Source organism: Peromyscus maniculatus, chromosome 3 (genome assembly GCF_049852395.1).
Source record: "Peromyscus maniculatus bairdii isolate BWxNUB_F1_BW_parent chromosome 3, HU_Pman_BW_mat_3.1, whole genome shotgun sequence".
NCBI classification, from domain to species: Eukaryota; Metazoa; Chordata; class Mammalia; order Rodentia; family Cricetidae; genus Peromyscus; species Peromyscus maniculatus.
The window spans coordinates 69,122,081-69,143,453 of NC_134854.1; the positions used below are offsets into that span (position 1 = coordinate 69,122,081).

General features: G+C 48.6%; 1 protein-coding gene across 4 annotated transcripts in view; it reads left to right on the forward strand.

Annotated features, from left to right (window-relative positions):
* Positions 1-21,373, forward strand: part of Dpp6 (dipeptidyl peptidase like 6) — a 790,869-nt gene that overhangs the window by 689,597 nt on the left and 79,899 nt on the right. For all 4 annotated transcript variants that reach the window (XM_042273279.2, XM_042273275.2, XM_042273278.2 and 1 more), the window contains exons 9-10: positions 7,113-7,267; positions 10,553-10,650. In XM_042273279.2, coding sequence (XP_042129213.1) covers positions 7,113-7,267; positions 10,553-10,650 — 253 coding nt within the window. The remainder of the gene's footprint in view (positions 1-7,112; positions 7,268-10,552; positions 10,651-21,373) is intronic.

A 21,373-nucleotide genomic window follows, 5' to 3' on the forward strand; every position in this document is an offset into this window, starting at 1 on the left:
GCTGTCCACCAGGTCTGTACAATTGCCCTTCTGTGTCCCTTAGCAGTGAGCTCCCTTTTCACAGAGCTGGCCAGATGGAAAAGAGCACACACTCTACCTGGATCAGGTCCCTTGTGGATTTTGATGGAATGCTAGCAGGCAACCTTGCCTTCCACTTGGAAATAGCAGTAACTGCCCAGTTCTGGATGGTACTGGCTAGAGGGGCAAGCTGTCCAGTGAAAAGACTGATCCTCAGGTGTTTCCCATCTTGGGGTGTCTGAGGCCCAAACCACAGTGCCACACCCTTATCTTCACTCCAACCAGCAGGAAGCAGGAAAGAGGCAATGATTATCACACCCTGTCCCCTGTGCAGAATCTAGACTCAGAACATGCCACACCTGCCCTTTGGAGGCTAGTAGGTGGTTTTTCTCTCCATATGGCAATAACTTATTGACTCTCTGTCCAGAAGCAGAGGTGGCAGGGGGGGTGGGAATAAGTTCCAGGCTCCACCACTTTGCCTTCCTGATTTCCTTCGGATGTCTGTTTTCCCCCAGGTCCACTATGGTCTGCTCTGATCGCTCCCATATCACTTGGAATTGGCAGCTCCCATGTTGTTTGTTATGAACTTCTAAACTGTCTCTACCACATGGCGCAGGCCTTTGTGCAGGTGGGAGGCTCAGGCTTTGACCAATAATGTTAACACAGGCTTTCAGACACATCTTCCAACATCTGTTGTCACTGCATGTTCTCCCTATGTCTGTCACCTCTCCACTCCTCAGGACACTGGCCAGATTGGACTAAGGTCAGCAAAACCTCGACCTAGTTTACATGTAATGACCACTATGCATCAGCCTGTTTCCAAGTGAGGTCACACTCAGGTAGGGTGAGAATATCAACATTTCTTTTAGGGACACAGTTCTGCCTGTGATGCTGCTCTGAGGGAACCTATCATTTCTCCATTTAAGAAAGATGTTTCCCCAAAACTGGGAAGCAGACTTGATGTGTGATGCCATGGCTGTATGCACTCTGACCACTCGATCAGATAACATGCTTGCCTCCATACAGCCATGTTTTGTCTTGTGTTGCATTATGATGTACAGGGGAAAACTGTACATGTATATGTCCATCCTGTATAACTACTAAAACAGTCTAGTTAGCAAATACATGACATCCTGCGGGTCCTGTGGGGAGAACACCTCAGATCTCCTTTCAGTAGTTTTCATGTGAATGATGCATTAGTGACCCCTGTCATCCTGGTAGGGATTGTCTTCTTGACCTCCAGACTCAGGCCCTTTGACCCACACGCCCCTACTCCTCACCCTACCCACTTCACCTAGTTAGTTTCTATTGCTATTATTTAAAAAAAAGCACCAGGATCAAAAGCAACTTGGCAGAAAAAGGGTTTTAGCTCACCTCACAGCTTACAGTCCTTCATGAAGGGAAGTCAGGACAGGAAACTGGAGGCAGGAACTGAAGCAGAGACCATGGAACTCTGATTACAGGCTTGTTCCCCATAAATTGCTCAGCCTGCTCTTTGTATAACCCAAATCACCTGCCTAAAGATGACACCATCTACAATGAGCTAGACCTTCCACATAATTCATTAATCAGGAAAATGAACTACAGGTGTACCTACCATCTGATTGGAAGCATTTCCTCAATTGACATTCCTCTTTCCAGATTACTCTTGCTAATATCAAATAGACACACACACACACACACAAAGCAACCAGGACACTGCTGCTGGTCACTGCCTTCTCTCTGTTTCTATTACTCTATCTTTTATAGATCCCACATACAATTGAGATTGTATGCAGTTTCTAGTTTGTCTTCCTGTGTCCAGCTTATAACACTCAGCCTGGTGTGCCCTAGGTTCACACTTATTACAGTGTCAAGATTTCTTTCTCTGCCAGTCATTAAGGCCCAGACTATGCACCAAAGCTGCCTGTGGAGCTTCTGTAGGAAAGAGGACACAGTACTCCCCATCCCCAAGTCACCATGAGTCAAAGTCCTCATCTAGGTAGACACACTCACACACACACACAGCATCTCACCAGTTTGCACTCCGCTTCACACTTGTCAAATGTGGTAGCATGAGAATGGAGGCTTCCAAGCAACCTGTATGACATTGACCTGTATTCCTTGAGTCAATTGGAGGTTTGTCCCACTAGACACACCCTTAAGGCAGTCTGCACAAATGAACAACACCACAAATGATTTCATCAGCAACAGAAAAACCAGCCCATGTTCCTGTGAGCTTAGCTGTACATATCCTCCCCCTGTGTCTTACAGAGAAAACCATCGATGAGCTGGTGTCCTCAAATGTGAGTGTGTGTGTGTGTGTGTGTGTGTGTGTGTGTGTGTATCTGTGTATACTGAAATTGTGCCCCCAACAGAGCGAGGTAAGTGAGAGGAAAACAGGTCTTCCTGCTTCCTGAGTTATTGTACTTGCTTAGAAAGGTGAGCTGTTCATTTTGTTCCAAGCAAAGGGTTCTCGGAATAAATCCTCTTGATGAAATGGGGATTCTTTCCCTATCTGCAGATCTCCGTTTTCGAAGTACATCTGGCTCATCCAAGTTACACAGACGCCTCATTAGGTGAGGGATGTTGGAGAAAGTGTTTGCAGAAGATTCAGAAGAGGATCTGTTGTCAGGGTTCCATCTGCCCCATAGTTCCCTCTTGGTGTCTTACACTTAATTCTTTCCTTCATGAGCAGCCAGCACACAGAAGCATGAAAAGCAAACAAAAACAAAACCCACCAAAGAACAGTGTGCGGAAGGACGGGAGGGTAGAGGGAGTGGGAAAGTCTGTAATCCTAGTGTTGTGGGCTCTGCGTTTTGGAGTGGCAGGATAGCCCCACCTCCGTGTGTGTGTGTGTGTGTGTGTGTGTGTGTGTGTGTGTGTGTGTGTTCCTTGTGTGCAGGTGCACATGTGTGTGTTTGTGTGCAGGTGGAGGACAGAGAGAAACTCCTAGTGTTGATCTTTTAAGTCTCACCCCTTTTTTTCTGAGATGAGACCCCTCATCAGTAATTAGGCTACACTGGTCAGCTGGCCAGTGGACCCCAGTGATCTGCCTGTTTCCACAGCCCCAGCCCAGGGATTCCAAGCATGTGCCACCATTCCAAACTTATTTTACTTACTTGTCCTGGAGACAGGACCCAGGTCTCCTACCTCACACTTTATCAATTGAATGATCTCTCCATCGCTAGAATAACTTTCTAGATGCCCCAATCTTACCATGGGGTGCAGTTTACAGTAACTAGCATATGCCCCCTCCCATCCCTGACCTGTGTCACTCCTACCCATGCACTCCAGGTTCTGGCCCAGCTGTTACAACTCCAAAGGTACTCTTTTCTTTTTCCAGGAACAATGCATTTACTCTTACACAGGCATTCCCACATTCAGTAGTCTGAATGAGTTAAAGGGTGAATTGTCAATTTTTTAAAATAATTTTTATTAATTAAATGTGTTCTTTGGCAATTTCATATATTTATAAAATGCATTCCATTTGTTTCCACCACCACCCTTTTTTCATCCCACTGCTGTTATCACCCCCTCCTCTCTACAGGTCCCTTTCCTACTTTGGTTTGGTTTGGTTTGGTTTGGTTTGGTTTGGTTTGGTTTGGTTTGGTTTGGTTTGTGACTATGATTCTAACTAAGACTCTCTGTGTGGCCACTGGCTTTAAACTATATTGGAGCCCATTTGGTACACAACGGACGAAAGAAATGACTGACCCTTCTCCAGAGTACTTCATTGCCTGTAGTTCAGCAGAGTGCGGGGATTAACCCTCCCCACAACACTAGGATTGTTTCACAGCATTAACGTTCTCTGAGCTTGAACTCACTGCTCCCTGGCGCTTGGTGATGGAACTGATAGAGACTCCATTCTCTTTGTCTGGTTGTGACCCTCCTTGGCTGTGCTGCTCAGGCTAAAGTCCCATCTCCTACCGGGCTGAGGACCAGTCTTGAAGTGAGATGTGCACTGTGAGATGTGGGAGGAGGAAGGGGTGGAAGGTAGTCTGGTTTGCACGAGACTGGCATCCTGTCATCCCAAAGGTCTAGGGGAGCTACTCTGAGTTCAGTCGGGAGGAGCAGAGGTATCATCTCTCCAGGGCTTTGCTGTGACTGTGCTTGTCTCTTCATTGGCTGTCTCTGCATGGCCAGCCACCTTTCTACTGGGCTTGCCTGGGCTGGCTCTTAATGGATGTCTGAAACAGAAGCCAGCCGTGAGGCACCTCTGCCGCCTCCCCAGACCCTGGTCCTCCTCCTTCTGCCCCAGCTCTGCCCTGCTAGGCCACAGTGACTGCCAATCGGTCCCTTCCCTTCTGGCCCTGCAGTGCATTGTGTTTAGAAGGTGGCTGTGTTTTCCAGAGACCACCTACGGGGGCTCATCGCTCACTGTGCCTTGTGAGCATGCCTGCAGATCAGGTGATGCTGCATAAAGTCATTTTTGAGTCACCTCATTCCAATCTTGCATGTCAAAGTCAGCACTCCCTCTGCTGCTGAAGACCCAGAAAATTACAAGCCCTGAAGCCTAGCCTGTGCTTTCCTCCTCCTGCTCTTCCTCCTCCTCTTCCTCCTCCTCTTCTCCCTCCTCCTCCTCACTCCTCACTCACTCACCTCTGTGTCCTCACGAGCACTAGAAATGCCCTATGGAGCCGAATGGACACCATGAGATGCCAACACACCTGGAGCAGGTGTTAGGGGGCTGCACTGAGCCCTTTCATTTCACAGATGGGGACTCAAAAATAGACGGACAGGTTATGACATGAACCCTTAATCCCCTTCTGACTGGCTCTGTGCTCTAGCCTAGGCTGCCCTGGATGGGAAAAGTCACCTTAACACAGGTATGCATGTCTGTGACCCCAGAGTAGGCTAGAATACTACTCAGGGGACAAGCTATGCCACATGTGGTAAGGAATCGGCCCGGGCTGCATAAGCCTGTGGGAAGGTGCTCTGGGGGACATGGAGTGTGGGACAGGATAGTGATCCTTGGTGAGGTTCATAAATTCCTTCAGTATGACCCTAAGGCCACAATCATCAGAACAGGGAGGAGAAGATAGAGAAAACTTCACCCTCAAAAGGCCCCTCTGGGATGCAGCCAGCTCGCAGAGAGACTCATGAGTCCTCTGCCTGGGCTGTGAAGTGTGTCATGAGTGGCAGTCGGGCTAGCACTGATGAGCTCTGAGACCTCCCAGTGAGCTTCACCCTCACAACCTGCTCTCCATCCGCAGGCCCTGAGACTGGCGCAGCCCCAGTCCTCCCAATGTATCTTCCCCTCGGTGCCTCTGCCTGTAACTCCCAGCTGTTTCAGCTTTCTCTGTTCTCAGCTAGGTATACACGGGAATTTCCTCTTCTGTGTGTCTCCAGCCTCCTACCTCTCCAGGAACAGAGAGCAGGTTGGGGTGACAATGGCCTTCTGAGTGGACCCCACCTGTGTAATAGGGGGTCATCACTATAAAGACAATCTAGAGGGACTTCTTAATACTTTGAGTCTGTTTCTGTACCAGGATATTGGGGGTTGCTGATTCCCAGCTTCTGGCTTGTAATGCTTGGGCAGTATCTTCTCTAGATGTGTTAAAAAATGCAGTAGAGGCCGGGTGAGGTGGGATGCACCTGTCACCCCAGCACTTGAGAGATGGAGGCAGGAGGGTCACTAGTTTAAGACCAATCTGAACTCTGTAGGCAAGGCCCTGTCCCAGAAATAAAACAACTGGAAGAAAAAGGATTTTCTCCCTAAACCTACCAAGTTCATCTCTCTCTGACTCTGGTGAGTGGAAATGCCTGTGTGTTAGAAGAGATATTGGACACTTCTGACTGGACTCCCATCTCCGTCTCTGTCCTTTCTAGGACGGGTCCATTTTGCTTTATAGTCACACAGTGAAACTGAGATGTTTAAGGCTGAGGCACCTCTGTAGTCTGAGGACACAGCATCCTCCTCCTTCCTCTGTGGTAGAGGAGTGCACACGGCTACATAGGTCCCCACGTGCCATGTGGAGTCACCTGTTGTCTTCGGCTGAGCCTCCCCATAGCTTCTTCTGCCCCAGGGCCTGTCTTCGTGAACATGCCACAATGTGAACTGGTTTCCTCTGGTGTCCTTTGTAAAGTCATATTGATATGACAGTCTGCCTGGCTAGGGGGATGGGGCAGTCAGTAAAAGGGACCTGAATTCAAACCTCAGAATCCATATAGAAAAAAATCTGGGTGTGGTGGTGCACACCTTTAAACCCAGCATTCAGGGAAGAGGCAGATGAGTCTTTGTGAGCTGGAGGCCAGCCTGGTCTACATAGTGAGTTCAGGCCAGCCAGGGTTAGATAATGAGACCTGTCTCAAAAAAAAAAAAAAAAAAAAGTAAAACAAAAAGCCAATCATAATAACATGTGCCTAGTCTAGCCTACTTGGTGACCTCCAGGCCAATGAGAGACCCTGTCTCAAAAACAAGGTGAACATCATCTAAAGAACAGACCACACAGCATATGCGCACATGCACCTGAACACACACACACACACACACACACACACACACACACACACACACACACCCCTACCGCTGTATAACAGTCCAACTCAGAAGCACTCATTAGCAGAAAAAGGAGTTTGTCATATGTATCAGATATTATGAAGAAAAGGTAGAAAATTGAATGAGATAATTAAAATCCAATGATTATCCCGTTGGGGGGGGGGGAGTACTCCTTAGGCCCAGGAATCAAATTTACACAAAAGCCAATTTCACGAAATCAGCCGGTGTTTAGCTGAGCTCTAGTTTACCGTGTCAGGCCTCACGGTGGGTATCAGACACTTCTGAGCCCGGTGAGGGGAGCGGAGCCAAACGAAAGCATAGAGGTGAAAGCAGACACACAAGGTGTCGCTTGTCCCTAGCCAGCTTTCAGGGGCATGCAGCCCCCTGAAGCCCCCAGCAGCCCCCAAAGCTCCCAAAGCCCCCTGCAGCCCCCTGCAGCCCCCTGAAGCCCCCTGAAGTCCCCTACAGCCCCCTGTGCCCCCTGCAGCTCCGTGAAGCTCCTTGAAACACCCCGCAGCCCCCCCAAAGCCCTCAAAGCCCCCTGCGGCCCCCTGCAGCCCCACCTCCCCAGCGTCATCTTCTGCTCACCATTCTCTGCTTTGTTTTCCCACAGAGGAGATTTTGAAGAGCCACATCGCGCATTGGTGGTCACCGGACGGCACGAGGCTCGCCTATGCCACCATCAACGACTCTCGGGTTCCTCTCATGGAGCTGCCAACCTACACAGGCTCTGTCTACCCCACTGTGAAGCCCTACCACTATCCTAAGGTAAGCAAAGAGCAGGCCCAGTCAAGCCCGAGTCTTTCACGCGCTCGTTCGACCACTTGTTCCAAATGTGGAGGTCCTATAATCAGCGTCTTTGCCAGCAGCACAGGAAACACTAACGTGGCATTCAAGTCCCGTCGTTGTGGAGTTGAATTTGTTGGCAGGTTTACTTTATTTTAAATAATTGAATGACCATTGATTATTTGTCTGAGTTCCTTAGAAGCAAAATAAATATGCCACCTCCACTCAGTGACTCCAGAGGACAAAAAGCCTGCACTTCTGCCTCCTTATAGATGCAGATTCTGGCAGGTTAGAAGGACTTCTCTCTATCCAGGTTCCCAGGCTATAGAGAGGCGTGTTGTCCAAAGCACTGCAGGGTTTGAGAGCTTGTGTTCCCCAATATCCATATGTTGAGACCCCAAGATGGTGGGATTCTTGAGCAGTGATCAGACCATGGGTGAGGAGCCCCTGTGATTGAGGTTAGTGTCATATGAAGGAGATCCCAGAGAACTCTCTCTTCTATCCCAGCCAATGTGAGGAGGCAGTGAACAAGCTCCATCTCTGAGGCCCTGGCCCTCACCAGACAGGAAATCAACAAGAACCTTGACCTTGGACTCCCAGCTCCAGAGCTGTGAGGCTTACATCCCTGTTCTTTATAAGTCCCCTGGTCTTGGAAATTTTGTTATAGAGACCAAAGTAGGCAAAGACAGACCTGAGCCAGTGGAACAGCCAGGGAGGGTGCAGTGACGTGGGAGGAGCCTCCACACCTCAACTCTGCATCACATCACAGCATCCATGCACAGCATCCATGCACAGCATCCATGCACAGCATCCATGCACAGGGCAGGTCCTGATGCAGAAATTTCCATGACCCCCTCACCTGGAGGCTGACATCCAGGAACATGGATACAGCTCCAGCTCCTGAGGTGCACACAGCTGTCTAACCTACTTCTCAACAGCATCACCAGACTGCTTTAAGGCCAGTGGAAAAGTAGGATGGCTCTTGTTGCTGGGCCCCACTCCAACCTCTGAGGCACCATCCTGAGGCTGCCTCACCCACCTGGTCGAGCAGTTCATGCTCCCATACTGTGAGAAGTCCCTGGGCCTATGAAGGACCCATGATAAGAATGAAGTATATGGGCTCCACATGGTTCCCAAAAACATGGGCCAGAGGAAGCAATCACCAAGTGAGCTTGTCTGTTCCAGCTGCCAAACAGAATATCACCAACTTAGGCAGCTTTGACCACAGTAGTGTCCTCACAGAGGCTGGACATCTGAAATTGGGGTGCTGGTGATCCAGGTCCTGGTGAGGATTCTCTTCCTTGTTGGCAGACTAATGTCTTCTCTTGAGTACCATTTTTTAAAACAGAGTCTCAAATGTCCCAGGCTCATCTGGAACTCTCTGTGTAGCTGAGGATGACCTTGAACTTTTGATCCTCTACCTCTCGAGTGCTGGGATTACAGGCATGCATCACCATGCCTAGTTTACACAGTGCTGGAGGTTGAGCACAGTGCTCTGTGTGTGCTGGGCAAACACTCTACCAATTGAATCACACCCCTGTTATTTCTTCACAAGGCAGATGATGAGAGCTCTGGTATCTTAATGACCTAATGCCATCATAGGGCCCCACCCACATGACCTCATCCAACCCTAATCACCACTCTAAGAGCACAGTTCCAAATACCACCCACTTAGGGCAAGAATGCCAGCATAGGAATTTGGGGTGACTCATTCAGTCCATCTGGTGGTACAGACTTCCACCAGTAGCCTTTGGGGAGTGTGATCAGTGCCTGTTGGGGTCCCAAAGTGGAGGAACATGAGTCACTGAGGACGCAGCCTTGTCTCCTTTCCTCTCCTAGGACAGCCTAGCATAGATTTGCCATTGACTGGGTATCTCTGCTCTTTTCCCTACCAGTCTCCATTATAATGCAAAGTGCAGGTTAGCTGGACTCAGTTAAAGATAGTGTATGAGACTAAGTCCAAATCTCCCTAGTCCCTCTACATCCCCTAATATACACATACACGCACACACACACACACACACACACACACACACACACACACACACACCAGCCATACATATACACACCACTCATACATACATGTGCACACATACATATATCCTTACAGGTTGTCGTTATAAGTGACAACATAAAATCTAATAGGTTCCTTGATTTGGCAGTGTGCTGTGGGACATGTGCTCTCAACCACGAGTTAGAAAGTGAAATGTTGCTCAGGACTTGGGGTCCCATGTTTTAATAGAAATTCCACAGACTGACAGAGTTCTGGGGTTACTGACCTGTTCTTTCCTACTCCCAGTCAGAGCCCTGAGGTGTACAGCTGCCAGCTTGTTCCTTGCTGTGGGACAGATTCCCTCTAGCCTAAATGTACAGAGAGGGTGAGGACATCAGGCCAGAGCAGCCCTGATGAGCCACGTCTCTCCCAGCCCCTTTCAGTCCAGAATTTGTTCTCCAGAGAGAGAGGATGCCTGAAACTGATCAGGACTGTGGCTCCTTGTTGAAGAAGACACTCCTGTGAGCTGTGACCCTCAGATCAGTATTCCATACCACCTATGCATGTCCTGCTCTCGTGTCCATGACCCTGCCCCTCTCTCTGCCCTCCTGCATAGTTTTCTTTCCTCTCATGGCTGACCAAGCACCCACTGACATTGGCAGACTGAGTGAACTGGGCGGAATGGGGAGATGACAAGCTCTGGGAAGGTAGCGCTGACCCAGATATCTTTTTGTCTCTTAAAAATTCTGTATATTAGGCCTAAGAGAGAGCTCAGTTGGTAAAATACTTGTCATGTAAGCATTAGGCCTAGAATTTGATCCCCACATAAAAAAATCTGGGTGTGGTGGGATATAGTTGTAACCCTAGCATTGAGGAGGCAAAGACAAAATCCCCAAGGCTTGCCGATAAGCCAGCTTTGGTGGGCTCCAGACCCGTGAGAGATGCTGTCATAAGAAAAGAAAGTGGATGGCGACTAAGGATGCATAACACCCGGTGTTGTCCTCTGACCTCCAAACATTGCAAACATACACATATATGGACAGACAGACAGACAGACAGACAGACAGACACACACACACACACACACACACACACACACACACACACACACACACTGATCTGTGCTCAACCTAAGTTATGGTCTTTAGTATCAAGCTCCACAGTGCCCAGATAGGAGTCTTCCAGATGAGATATTGCAAAGCCAAGGGGGGCTCCAGGCCTTATGGCCACTCACTCACACTGCTCCCTCACAGCTCTGCCCCTTCACTCTGCAGGCTGGCAGTGAGAACCCCAGCATCTCCCTCCACGTCATCGGCTTGAGCGGACCAACCCACGACCTGGAGATGATACCACCTGATGACCCTCGCATGAGGTTGGTTTCTTGCACCACTGGGTTAGGAACAAATCAAGGGGGAGCGATTAATGTAGCATCTTCAGAATGGGCTCTCTTGTAGCACAGGCTAGCTTCCAAGACTTTGTTCTTCTGGCCTTCCTTGCTGATGTGTGGTTTGCTTTCCTAGGGAAAATAAAGGGGGAGCGCCGGGCAGCATATGCTTTTATTCCTTACCTTATATCAGGGAAGATAACCTGCCCCATGGGAGGGAGGGTCCTCTGGAAAAGCATGTCAGGTCAGCCCCTGTCTCAGCAGACAGATGACATCCTCTAGATGACCAAGTACAAGAAAATCCTGGAACCAGATTTCAGTGAGCAACACCCCATTTTCAGGATTTTAGAGGATCTCTAGCTGACCAGCTCCTATAACTGCCTGATGAGTCCTTCTCTAAGAAGGCCAGACCTCCCAGTGGGTAGCAGCCATGTGCTTCAAAGGGCCTATGGAAAATCATGTTAGACGATCTCTACCAACATCTACAGACTTTCTAGTTAAATCAGAAAAATGGGATCCATCTAAGTGACATGATATGAATATCAACTTTGCCCTTAGAGTCAAGCAGTCTGGGGACTGAAACCATCGAGAGTCCAGCTCCATAGTCATTGTACCTCTCTGGTGAGAACGGGGAGAGAGAGAGAGAGAGAGAGAGAGAGAGAGAGAGAGAGAGAGAGAGAGAGAGAGAGAGAGAGAGAGAGAGAACAGTATCCTAGGCCCCGCACATCTAAGGCTCCACATGTCTATAAATGGAGCTGTTTGAGCTGAGAACACCCAGTCTGGAGACCCAAGCCAAAGTCTGCCGTATAGTTAGCCTGGGCCTTCATGTTTCAGTCACTTGCAAATCTCCACATTATTAGAAGTCTCTGCCAGTTTCTGGAAGGGCGAGTGCTTGGCTCTCACTCCCCTGGGGAGGGTTCTCCACCACATGCTCATGCAGGAGCATGACATCTGTAGACAGGGCCAGAAGGGAAGATGGCAGAACCCAGAGGAATTGTGCAGGGGCCTTGGGCACTTGGGATCTGAGCCCTTGCCAGACAGCATTGGGTACCCCTGGCTGAGTTCTCATAAACCTGAGCCCACACAGCTTCCTAGGGCAGGCAGGTCTCTGGTGGCCCATCACTGGCAGTCCCCGCTCCGTGTGCACTGGTTGAGGAAGACCGGTCAGTTTGGCTGATGATGGGTTTTTTTGGGCTGAGATAAAAACAGCTCAGGTTGTTGTCCCCTCATCTCTCCTGAAGAAGATCCCCCTATGTCATCATTTCCTTCTCAGCCAATCCCTGCCAAGCCTCCAGGGGCCTGGTCCAGCCAACATGCTGAATGAATATGGAAAGTCACCTGGAAAATTTCAGCCATCTGTTTGAGTTAATTGGGAGTCTCGTTTAGTCAATTTGGTGGTGCTGTTTCCACAGGCTTGATTAGCTTCAAGGACAATGAAAAATTAGCTGCAGTCAGGACTTGAAGTTTGAAGGCTGGCTTTCAGGTCTTCTGCTTGCTCTAATTTCTTAAGCTAAATGCAATAACACGCTTCATGAGTAACACAAATTTGTAACACAGATGCCACTCCACCTACTGATTCTCTGTCACACTTCATTGAGATTTTTTTAATTTATTTGTTTTTATTTCATGCACGTGAGTGTTTTTGCCTGCATAGACATATGTGCACCACATGCATGCAGTACCTGCAGAAGCCAGAAGAGGGGGCCAGAGACCCTGGGATGGGAGTCACAGATGGTTGTGAGCCACCATGTGGGTGCTGGGAACCAAACTGAGGTCTTCTCCAAGATCAGCAAGCACTCTTGGCCTCTGAGCCATCTGTCTAGCCCTGCTAGAGGCACACAGATGTATCAGAATGCAAAGCCTTATAAGCATGTAAACAACTGTGGACCTGAGAAGAATCGTGAAGTTGTATGGAAGAGGCCATTTGCCTGGAGATAACCATGTCACAGGCTAGACCAGAATTTCTCAGCCTTGACACAAACAAAATCTTGGGCCTGATGAGTCTTGTTGTGGGGCTGCCCTAAGCATCCCGGAGTCCTGGGTCCACCCCGATCTCTCTCCCCACCCCTAACCGTGAATGGAGGAGGGCTCCTGGCATCAGCAAAGCTCCAACCAGAGAAGCCCTGGTATGAAATGAGGTTCCCTGCCAACTGACTGGATTCAGTCCCCCAGCCTCAGCCATTTCCAGCCTCTCTTGCTTGTTCTCTCCTGTCAAAGGGAGGGAGGTGCCCATCACAGATGTGTGCAGTCTTCTGGGTAGCTCTGGAAACTCCAGGAAGTGATACAGGGAGCACAGCCCTGACCCATGCAGTCATCAATCCCCTGGCTGTAGGTATTCCCTGCAGGCCACATCTCTCCCCTCAAAAGTCCCCTGCTTGTCACAGATGTTCATGTTCACGTAGCTAACTGGCTGCCTAGCATCACCTCTGGGCATTGTCAATTAAGTAGTCAAATTATGGCTCCCAGGTGAGACGGGGGCTCAAGCTGAATATTTAATTTACCTCCAGAGTTAACAAAGGATGCAAGAAAGTGTTCGAATGGGTCCAGGTGCCATTTGAGAAGCTAAATATCTACAGAACACTGGGCAGACATACAGCATTGAACTTGCTGGGTCCCTGCTGATCCAGCAGGCAGAGTCCAGAAGATTCCCCTACACCAGCAGGGTTGAAAGTTGCCCAGTCAGTCAAAAACAGTCAGCACAGGAAGGGGCGCTCCTCATGATTTTGCACGATCTCATTGGCTTCTGCAGGAGGGCTGGTTGAGGTTGTCACCATTTCTAAATGGCATCTTAAAACTGGACAGTCTTTTGTAAGCTGGAATGCCTGGTTCCCTTCCTACACCCAGGCCCTGCATCTTTCCCATCCTGGTCTAGGCTACTCCATCTTCACCTTGAACAGCGGCCTGACTGCCCTTGACTGCAGCAGGAATCTGCTCCTCCTTCACATCCCTCCCTCTGCCTAGCAGCATCGCCCCCATGGCCTGTCACTCTCCTGCTTCCCTACCTACTGCTTCTGCAAACAGTAGCTAGAGTGACATTTGAGTCACCTCGGGTCATGAGGCCCCTGCTCAGAGCATCTGCAGCTTCCCTCCTCATGGAGGAAAAGGACAGCTTCTATGACAACCTAAACACTCAGTCACTCTAACCTTCTACTGGACGGGTCACTCTAGGGAACCCCCCAAAGTCCATCACTAGGATCTTCTATGCCCTGAAAGCCCTTTTTGAGAGCTCAAGGTTACGTGCTCTCCCCTTCAGAGCCAAGGCATCTGGAGAGCCGGCTTTTCTTTATCGACGTGTTCCAGTTTCTACCCCCCCCCCACTGCAATGTGGAATGGTTGAGGCACATGCGCACACGCATGCGCACGCGCGCGCACACACATAAATCTATACTACCATTCTGCAACAGGCAGTGGTGTATTGTTTCAGTTCAGGACACATTTGCTGAATAAGCAAGTTAATTTAAATATTAGACCAAAGTTCCTATTTCCATGGAATTTTGAGGTAGATTTCTTCATGTGTGCTGATTCTTTTCTGAGGATGGAGGCTAATGTTTTAGCATTAGACATTGGTGACATCCTCCATCAAGAAATAGTGAAATGGGGGGGAGGGCGGCTGGAGAGATGGCTAGTGAGTAAAAGTGTTTGCTGCTCTTCCAGAGGACCAGGAGTTTGGTTCCAAGCACACCGGTCAGGTGGCTCACAACTACCTGGTCGGGTGGCTCACAACTACCTGTGACTCCAGTTCCAAGGGACTCTGTCACTCTCTTCTGGCCTCCATAGGCATCCCCACCCACGTGGCATACACATACAGAGACAAAATAAATAAATAAAAAGTAAAGAATAATACTTTAAAATTACAAAGTAAAATAAGACACTTGCATTGTGCAGGGTGTAAAGGGGACTTTTTAAATGCCTTGAGGTGGGGCCGTGAGGTGAGCTCTATGGGTAAAGATGCTTGCTACGAAGCCTAAAGACCTGGGTTTGATCCAGAACCAACTCAGAAAAGTTGTCTTCTGACCTCCACATGTACAGTGTGGTATTCATGCACACACACATACAATATTAAGAAATCTTAATGCCCTTGAAAATAGAGAAAGAAGTAACCAGGAGTCCTGGGAATGCAGGCCTGCAGTCAGCAGGCAGACACAGGGCAGAGAAGACACCAGGCACTGCCTCAGTTTCCCCAACGTTCTTTACCTCTGCCCATCCTGGCTTCTCTGTGTTATGCTGGCCCTGTGAGTCTTTCCAAGTGGCTCCCATGCCCTCATTTTCCTAGGTGCCGTGTACTGCATTAACCACTTAAGCAATGAGGAGTCCCCATGGGAATGCACAGTCCCCAAAGCTGTAACAGCACCCTTCTGTGGGCTGTGAAGAGGCAGGGCAGGAGCCACATGTGGGAGCCAGAGAGGATAGTGTGGAGGTGTTGAGAGCACCTCCCAGACACCCCAGGAACCTGCCAGCAGCAGGGTCATCTTGAGAAACTTGTGTCAAGGGAAACTGAGACTGGCCCTGGGGCACACATAATTCATACACGCACTCCATACACATAAAATTAAATAAATCTTTTTGAAGTTATGGAATATTTAAAAAAACATGGATAGACATGTGGTTCTGGATATAGATGGAAATAAGGAAGAAGAGACAGGGATGTATTGTAGATACAAGCGTAGATACAGATCCCTGTTTTTCCCGGGAGCGGTGCAGAGATTGTGAGCGTGTATGCGTGTGTATCCAGCATGGAGCCTGTACTGTACTCTCAGACTGTGCACAGGGACTTGCTGTGCAACTGTGTTTCCTGGGCAGCTGACACTGGCAAGCCTTCTCTGCGGCCAGCTCCTCCTCCACACGCAGTACCCATAGTACAGCCTGTGCTGACCCACGTGTGAAACCCAGCCTTCCTCCTTTCCAGTTTAGACACAGCGCCACACTGTGGTGGGTCCTGTCTACGCAAGGTGAGAAGCTCTTATTGGTGAAGGGAACGGTGTAGTCATTCCAGGCTGGGCAGTGAGAAACCTTTGTCAATTCACTGCCAATGATTTCCCAGAGACACTGCCAACAGTGGGATTAGGCGTCTTCGTTGTTTAAAAGGACTAGCTCATAGAAATTGGAAATTGGAGTCTCAGAAGTCTCCTCAGATGCATCTTCAGAGAGAAATGGGAAAAGTCTGGCACTCGTTGCTGTGACTCGGGTGTCACGGGCATTCTGAGGATGTTGTCGGGAGACAGTAGTGAATGATGAGCTCTTTGGCAGGCCTGTGAATAAAGTAGACATCATCACAAAGAGGCATTGACATCTGAGCGTGTCGGCAGCGTTCTGGAGGACGGTTTTTTCCAGGCTGTGTCACAGGGCTGGTGAGTTGGCTGATGGTGAACACAAAGGGGCTGGAGTGACAGCTAGTCTTCTCCCCTAAGCCACAGCTAGCAAACCAGTACACCGGTTTGAGGGTATCTGCAAGAGAACAGGACTTGACAGAACCTGGCCTGCAGTGTGTCTTTAAACATGTCTGCATGCACTGAGGCATGGGAGACTGGATGAACACCCGCTGTCTTCCAACAGCAGGTCAGTGTTTTGCTTCCATCCTCCTACCGCCTTCCTGTCTCAAGGGTCCTGATGCTTCTAGAGCTTCTAAAGGCTCCTCATTTCCCTTACATTACACACACACACACACACACACACACACACACACACACACACCATAACTTACAGAGACCAAAAGCAAGGCAAGTGACTGATAAAGACACTTCTAATCCATTACAGGGCCAGTCCCAGGGGATCTGATGCTCCATTCTGGCCTCTGTGGGCACTGTATACTCATGGCGCACACACTCATGCAGGTAAAATACCCATACACCTAAAGCATTTTTTAAGCAGAAGAAAGCATCTTGTATAGAGAGAATACTCCAAACTTGGGAGTCAGTGAGCAAGTGACATCAGAAACAAGAAAGGTTTCCATAATAAATAAATAAATCTTTAAAAGAAAGGTTCCTCTGAGGGCAAGGGCCTGCAGAGGACCACAACATCATAAAGAAGTCGGGTGAGCAAGGGAAATGAATGGCCCATGGGCTCTGAGGAGTCACTGGGTGGGCAGGTCCTGCTTTTCCAAGCATACTCAGGTTGTGATAAGCAAGACTGTAGGCCCTGTATTGAACAGAGGGTCTTGACAGAGATTGACACAGCAGAGGTATTGAGCAAGCACAGTGAGCACTGTGAACACTGTGAGCACTGTGAGCACTGTGAGCACCGAGGCAGCCACAGCGGAACACTAACTTAAGATCAAGCATGGAAGGTATGTGTCGTGGTCTGAAAGAAAATGGCCCCCAAAGGGAGTGACACTATTAGGAGGTGTGGCCTTGTTGGAAGAAGTGTGTCACTGTGGGGGTGAGCTTTGAGGTCTCCTATGCTCAAGCTACACCCAGTGTCCCAGTTCACATCCTATTCCCCATGGATCAAGATGTAGAACTCTTAGCTCCTTCTCCAGCACCACGTCTGCCTGATGCCGCCATAAATCTCTGAAACTGTAAGCCGGCCCCAATTAAATGTTTTCCTTTATCAGAGTTGCCATGGTCATGGTGTCTCTTCACAGCAATAGAAACCCAGACTAAGACAGTATGTATTCAGTGGACCCCAGCAGATCAGAGTGAGCAACTTCCCAGTGGCCAGGGTGGATACGGACAGGGTGGCATCAGGATGGAGCTGAGCACATGATCTAGAGTCACGGCCAGAGTGGAGGACTTTGAAAGAGGAGACAAAAGCCGGACACCAGACCTCCTCCTCCCACCCTCACAGAGGGAAGATGTGAAGAGTTACTCAAGTAGCCTTGACAGCAAGCAGGTGTCTACAGGCTATTCACAGCCCAGCATGACTAAGAGAGTGCAGATGTTTCCTTGGCAACAAGACGGTGTCATGAAGCTGGTGTCAGGCTGAGCATCAGCAATGCCCTCTCTGGGAGCTGCAGGGATCTTGCTGTGCCTCGGAAGCCACTCTCTGTGTTCTTCATCTGTGAAAAAAGGGACCTGAGTCCTTGAGGCTCAGAGTCCATGGGGCTCAGAAATTCACCTGATATGTTAAAGACTTCAGCATTTACCCTCAAGGGCTAGCATTTTCTTTGGTGAGGCATTTGTCAAAAGGGACAGCTGTGACCAGACATATCTTAATCCCTCTGTATATCAGCCTGTGCTCCAGAAGAGAAAAGACAGCCCTCAAATGGGCTTAACTCCACAATATTACAAAGCTGCTTCTTAAAAATAAGTGAGCTGGACCAGGAGACCCCAGGAAGCTATAGTGCCCATGACCTATAACAATGGGGGCTCTGTTGTCATCTCAGTGCTGGGGAAAGGGGTAGAGGTATTCTAACTGGATCACAAGGGCAGAGAGAGCCAAATGGAGCAAGCTACCAATAGGGACCTTTGGTTGATGGAGGACTGTGAGGAGGGAGCCACAGAAATAAATACCACCATCTTTCTCCCTCCCCTTTAACCTCTTGACAGTCCCCTATAGGGCAGTCAGAACCCTGATGCCATCTGTCTTAGTTACATTGGCATTTAATCGAGGCTTGCTTATAGATTCAGAGTCAGTCCAGGATTGCCATGGTGGAAATGTGGCAGCAGACAAGCCAGCATGGCTCTGGAGCAGTAATCACATCTGATGCACAAGTTACAAGCAGAGAGAGAGAGAACGAGACTATTCCTGGCATAGGTTTTTGAAATCTCAAAGTCCACCCCCAGTGACGCACTTCTTCCAACAAGGCCACACCTCCAAGTTCTTCCTAAATAGTCCACCAACTAGAACCAAACATTCAAATATATTAGGGTATGAGGGAGCATTCTCATTCAGACCATCACACCATCCATACAGGTGAGCCCTGACACAAACACAGAGCAGAATGGAGGAAGCAAAGGGCACCTGTAGAACACATAGGAAACACTCAGCATGCCCTCATATGACACTGGTAATTTGCCCAGGAAATGCCTAATACATATTGATGGACAGTGGATAAGTTGATATATGAGCCTGTGTGGATAGATGTGTGATGGATGGGTAGATAGATGGATAGTAGATAGATTGTAGGTTGGAAGGATGTGAGGATGTGTGGAATTAATTAGATCGGTGGACAGTAGAAGATAGATGAATGGGATGGATTGGATTGGATGAGTTAATAAATGGATTGGATGACTGAATAGGTGGATTGGATTGGAAGAATTGGAACAGATGGGTAGATGGATGGATGGATGGATGGATGGATGGATGGATGGATGGATGGATGGCAGGATGGATCGATTAATACATAAGTGAAAGATGGATTGGAATGAGAGAAGATGGATAGATACAAGATAGATAGATTAATTGAGCAAGTGTATTGGATGAGTTAGCAAATGGATGGATGAATGGGTGGATAGATGGATGGATGGATGGATGGATGGATGGATGGATGGATGGATGGATGGAAAGTAGATGACAATAAATGAATAACAGATGATGGACACATAAGAGTATTATGAGTGGATGGATGGATGGATGGATGGATGGGTGGATGGATGGACAGTATGATAAACAAACCAATAGACTTTGACTACATTAAACTAGAATACAGAGATGGCTTCCATAAAAATGACTCTGGGGGCTGGAGAGATGGCTCAGAGGTTAAGAGCACTACCTGTTCTTCCAGAGGTCCTGAGTTCAATTCCCAGCAACCATATGGTGGCTCACAACCATCTGTAATGAGATCTGGTGCCCTCTTCTGGCCTGCAGGCATGCATGCAGACAGAATACTGCATACATAATAAATAAATAAATAAATAAATATTTTTTTAAAAAAATGACTCTGCCACTCCTCTACAATGGACACTTTCACTGCAGCATCATTAACTGTTAAATAAAGAACCCATAAGTGCCAAGGTATGTTCTCTGTAAACCTGCTTCTCACACACCCTGACAGCCAGCCCTGCTGTGTCTCCAACCCCTCTGATAGAAAAAAGAGAGAACCATCTCAGTGATAAAGTATGGAGAGGTATTGAATAGCCATCTGTTTGAATGTATTACGTCTCTGTTTTCTGCAGTGCCCTCAGCCTGCATACATCTTAATAGTTGCACGATGACTCTGAGGAAAACCCAGACAGGACTGTGAACTTCATTGCAGGCAGCATTGTGCTCAGTGTTATGGCAGCTTGCTCAAAGCTGCCCTCTACTAAAGCGCATCCCTTTACAAACAAATTGCCCTCTCACAGTGCATTCTCTTCCAGCTTGGTCCATGAAATAAACATTGCTTTAAGATGCCAGAGTTAATTGCAAGCTCTTTGTGTCACAAGACTTTGTTCCCTTTGCCCTTTATTGCCACAGGCTGTCAGAGCCTGTGCCAGAATCAGCAATACCAAAAAGTGACTTGGCACATTAATCCCTGTGAGAGAAACAATACCCATTCATATTTTATGGTAAACAAGTGGGCTAATCAAAAATTCATCCACTGCTCACCAGCAAGCTCCTCTGTGCTCTGAGCTGAAGGCACCTCCTTAGCCAGACTGCAATTTCCCTTCCCATAGGCTCCCAGGCAGAGCCTGCTTCCCTCCATAATATCAGTGCCTGAGCTGGAGTTAAAGGCCTGCTCATCCAGCCTCCACCCAACCTGTGAGCCAGTGCCTGCCCATCAATTTGCTTAAGTAGAACCCTGCCGTCCACAACATCTGCCCTGAGTGCTCTTAGAATAACCGAGTGAAGAGCATCCTTTAGCATGGAGAGATCATCAGAAACCTTTCCAACTTGGGTGCAGCAGAATGATCTCTGCAAGGGAAGGGGGTGAAAAGAAGCACTCTTCTGCCATCAGTGAGGTGGTGACATGAGAATACACTCTCAGCACTCACAAGTGCATTTATGAAGCAGGCTTCAGGAGGCACCCAGGGCTGGAGAGATGGCTCTACAGTTAAGAGCACTTGCTGCTCTTCCAGAGGACCCGGGTTCCATTCCCAGCACCCATATGGTAGCTCACAACCATCTGTAACTCCAGTTCCAGGGGAACTAATGCCCTCTTCTAGTCTCTGCAGGCACTGGGTGAAACTCACATAAAATAAAATACAAGTGTGCTCCTTGAGCACTCAAAGAAATCTGGAAATTTGCCTGAAGGAGATGGAAACTCCAGATGTGAACGTTGACAACAAGTTCAACAAAGCTGGCTGAGCCACAGGAATAAGAAGCATCCCATACTGTACCCATGGACATTTGTCCAGAAAATTTACTGAGAGAAGATGAGGATTCAGCAAACAAGCTACATCCCTTCTGTGCCAAGTCCAGGCCCAACTTCCTCAGAAGGGTTACACTTCCCATCTTGCTTTGTCCTCTCCCTTAAATGCTTCCTGCTTTCTTTTCATTCCGTAGCACTGCATCTGTCTACCAAAGCATGTACACACATTCAAAGGACATTGATGAGGGGCAGGGCTGGAAACAGAGGCCTAGAGTTTGATGAAAATTCCATATATTTATACAATGTATTTTGTTCATCTCTATCCACCACTGTCTCCCTCCAACGCCCACTAGTGCCCCGCACCGTCACCCTCCTGAGTCCACGTCCTTTCATGTTGCTTCCAATAACCCCGAGTCTGATTTCTGTTGCCCACAGGTGCAAGCATACGTGGGCGTGGGCTCCCTATTAACAGTCACATCCCCAGAGTGACTCCCTCCCAGCCCTCAATGGCTAATAGTTTATCTGCCAAGGATGGACGTGGGG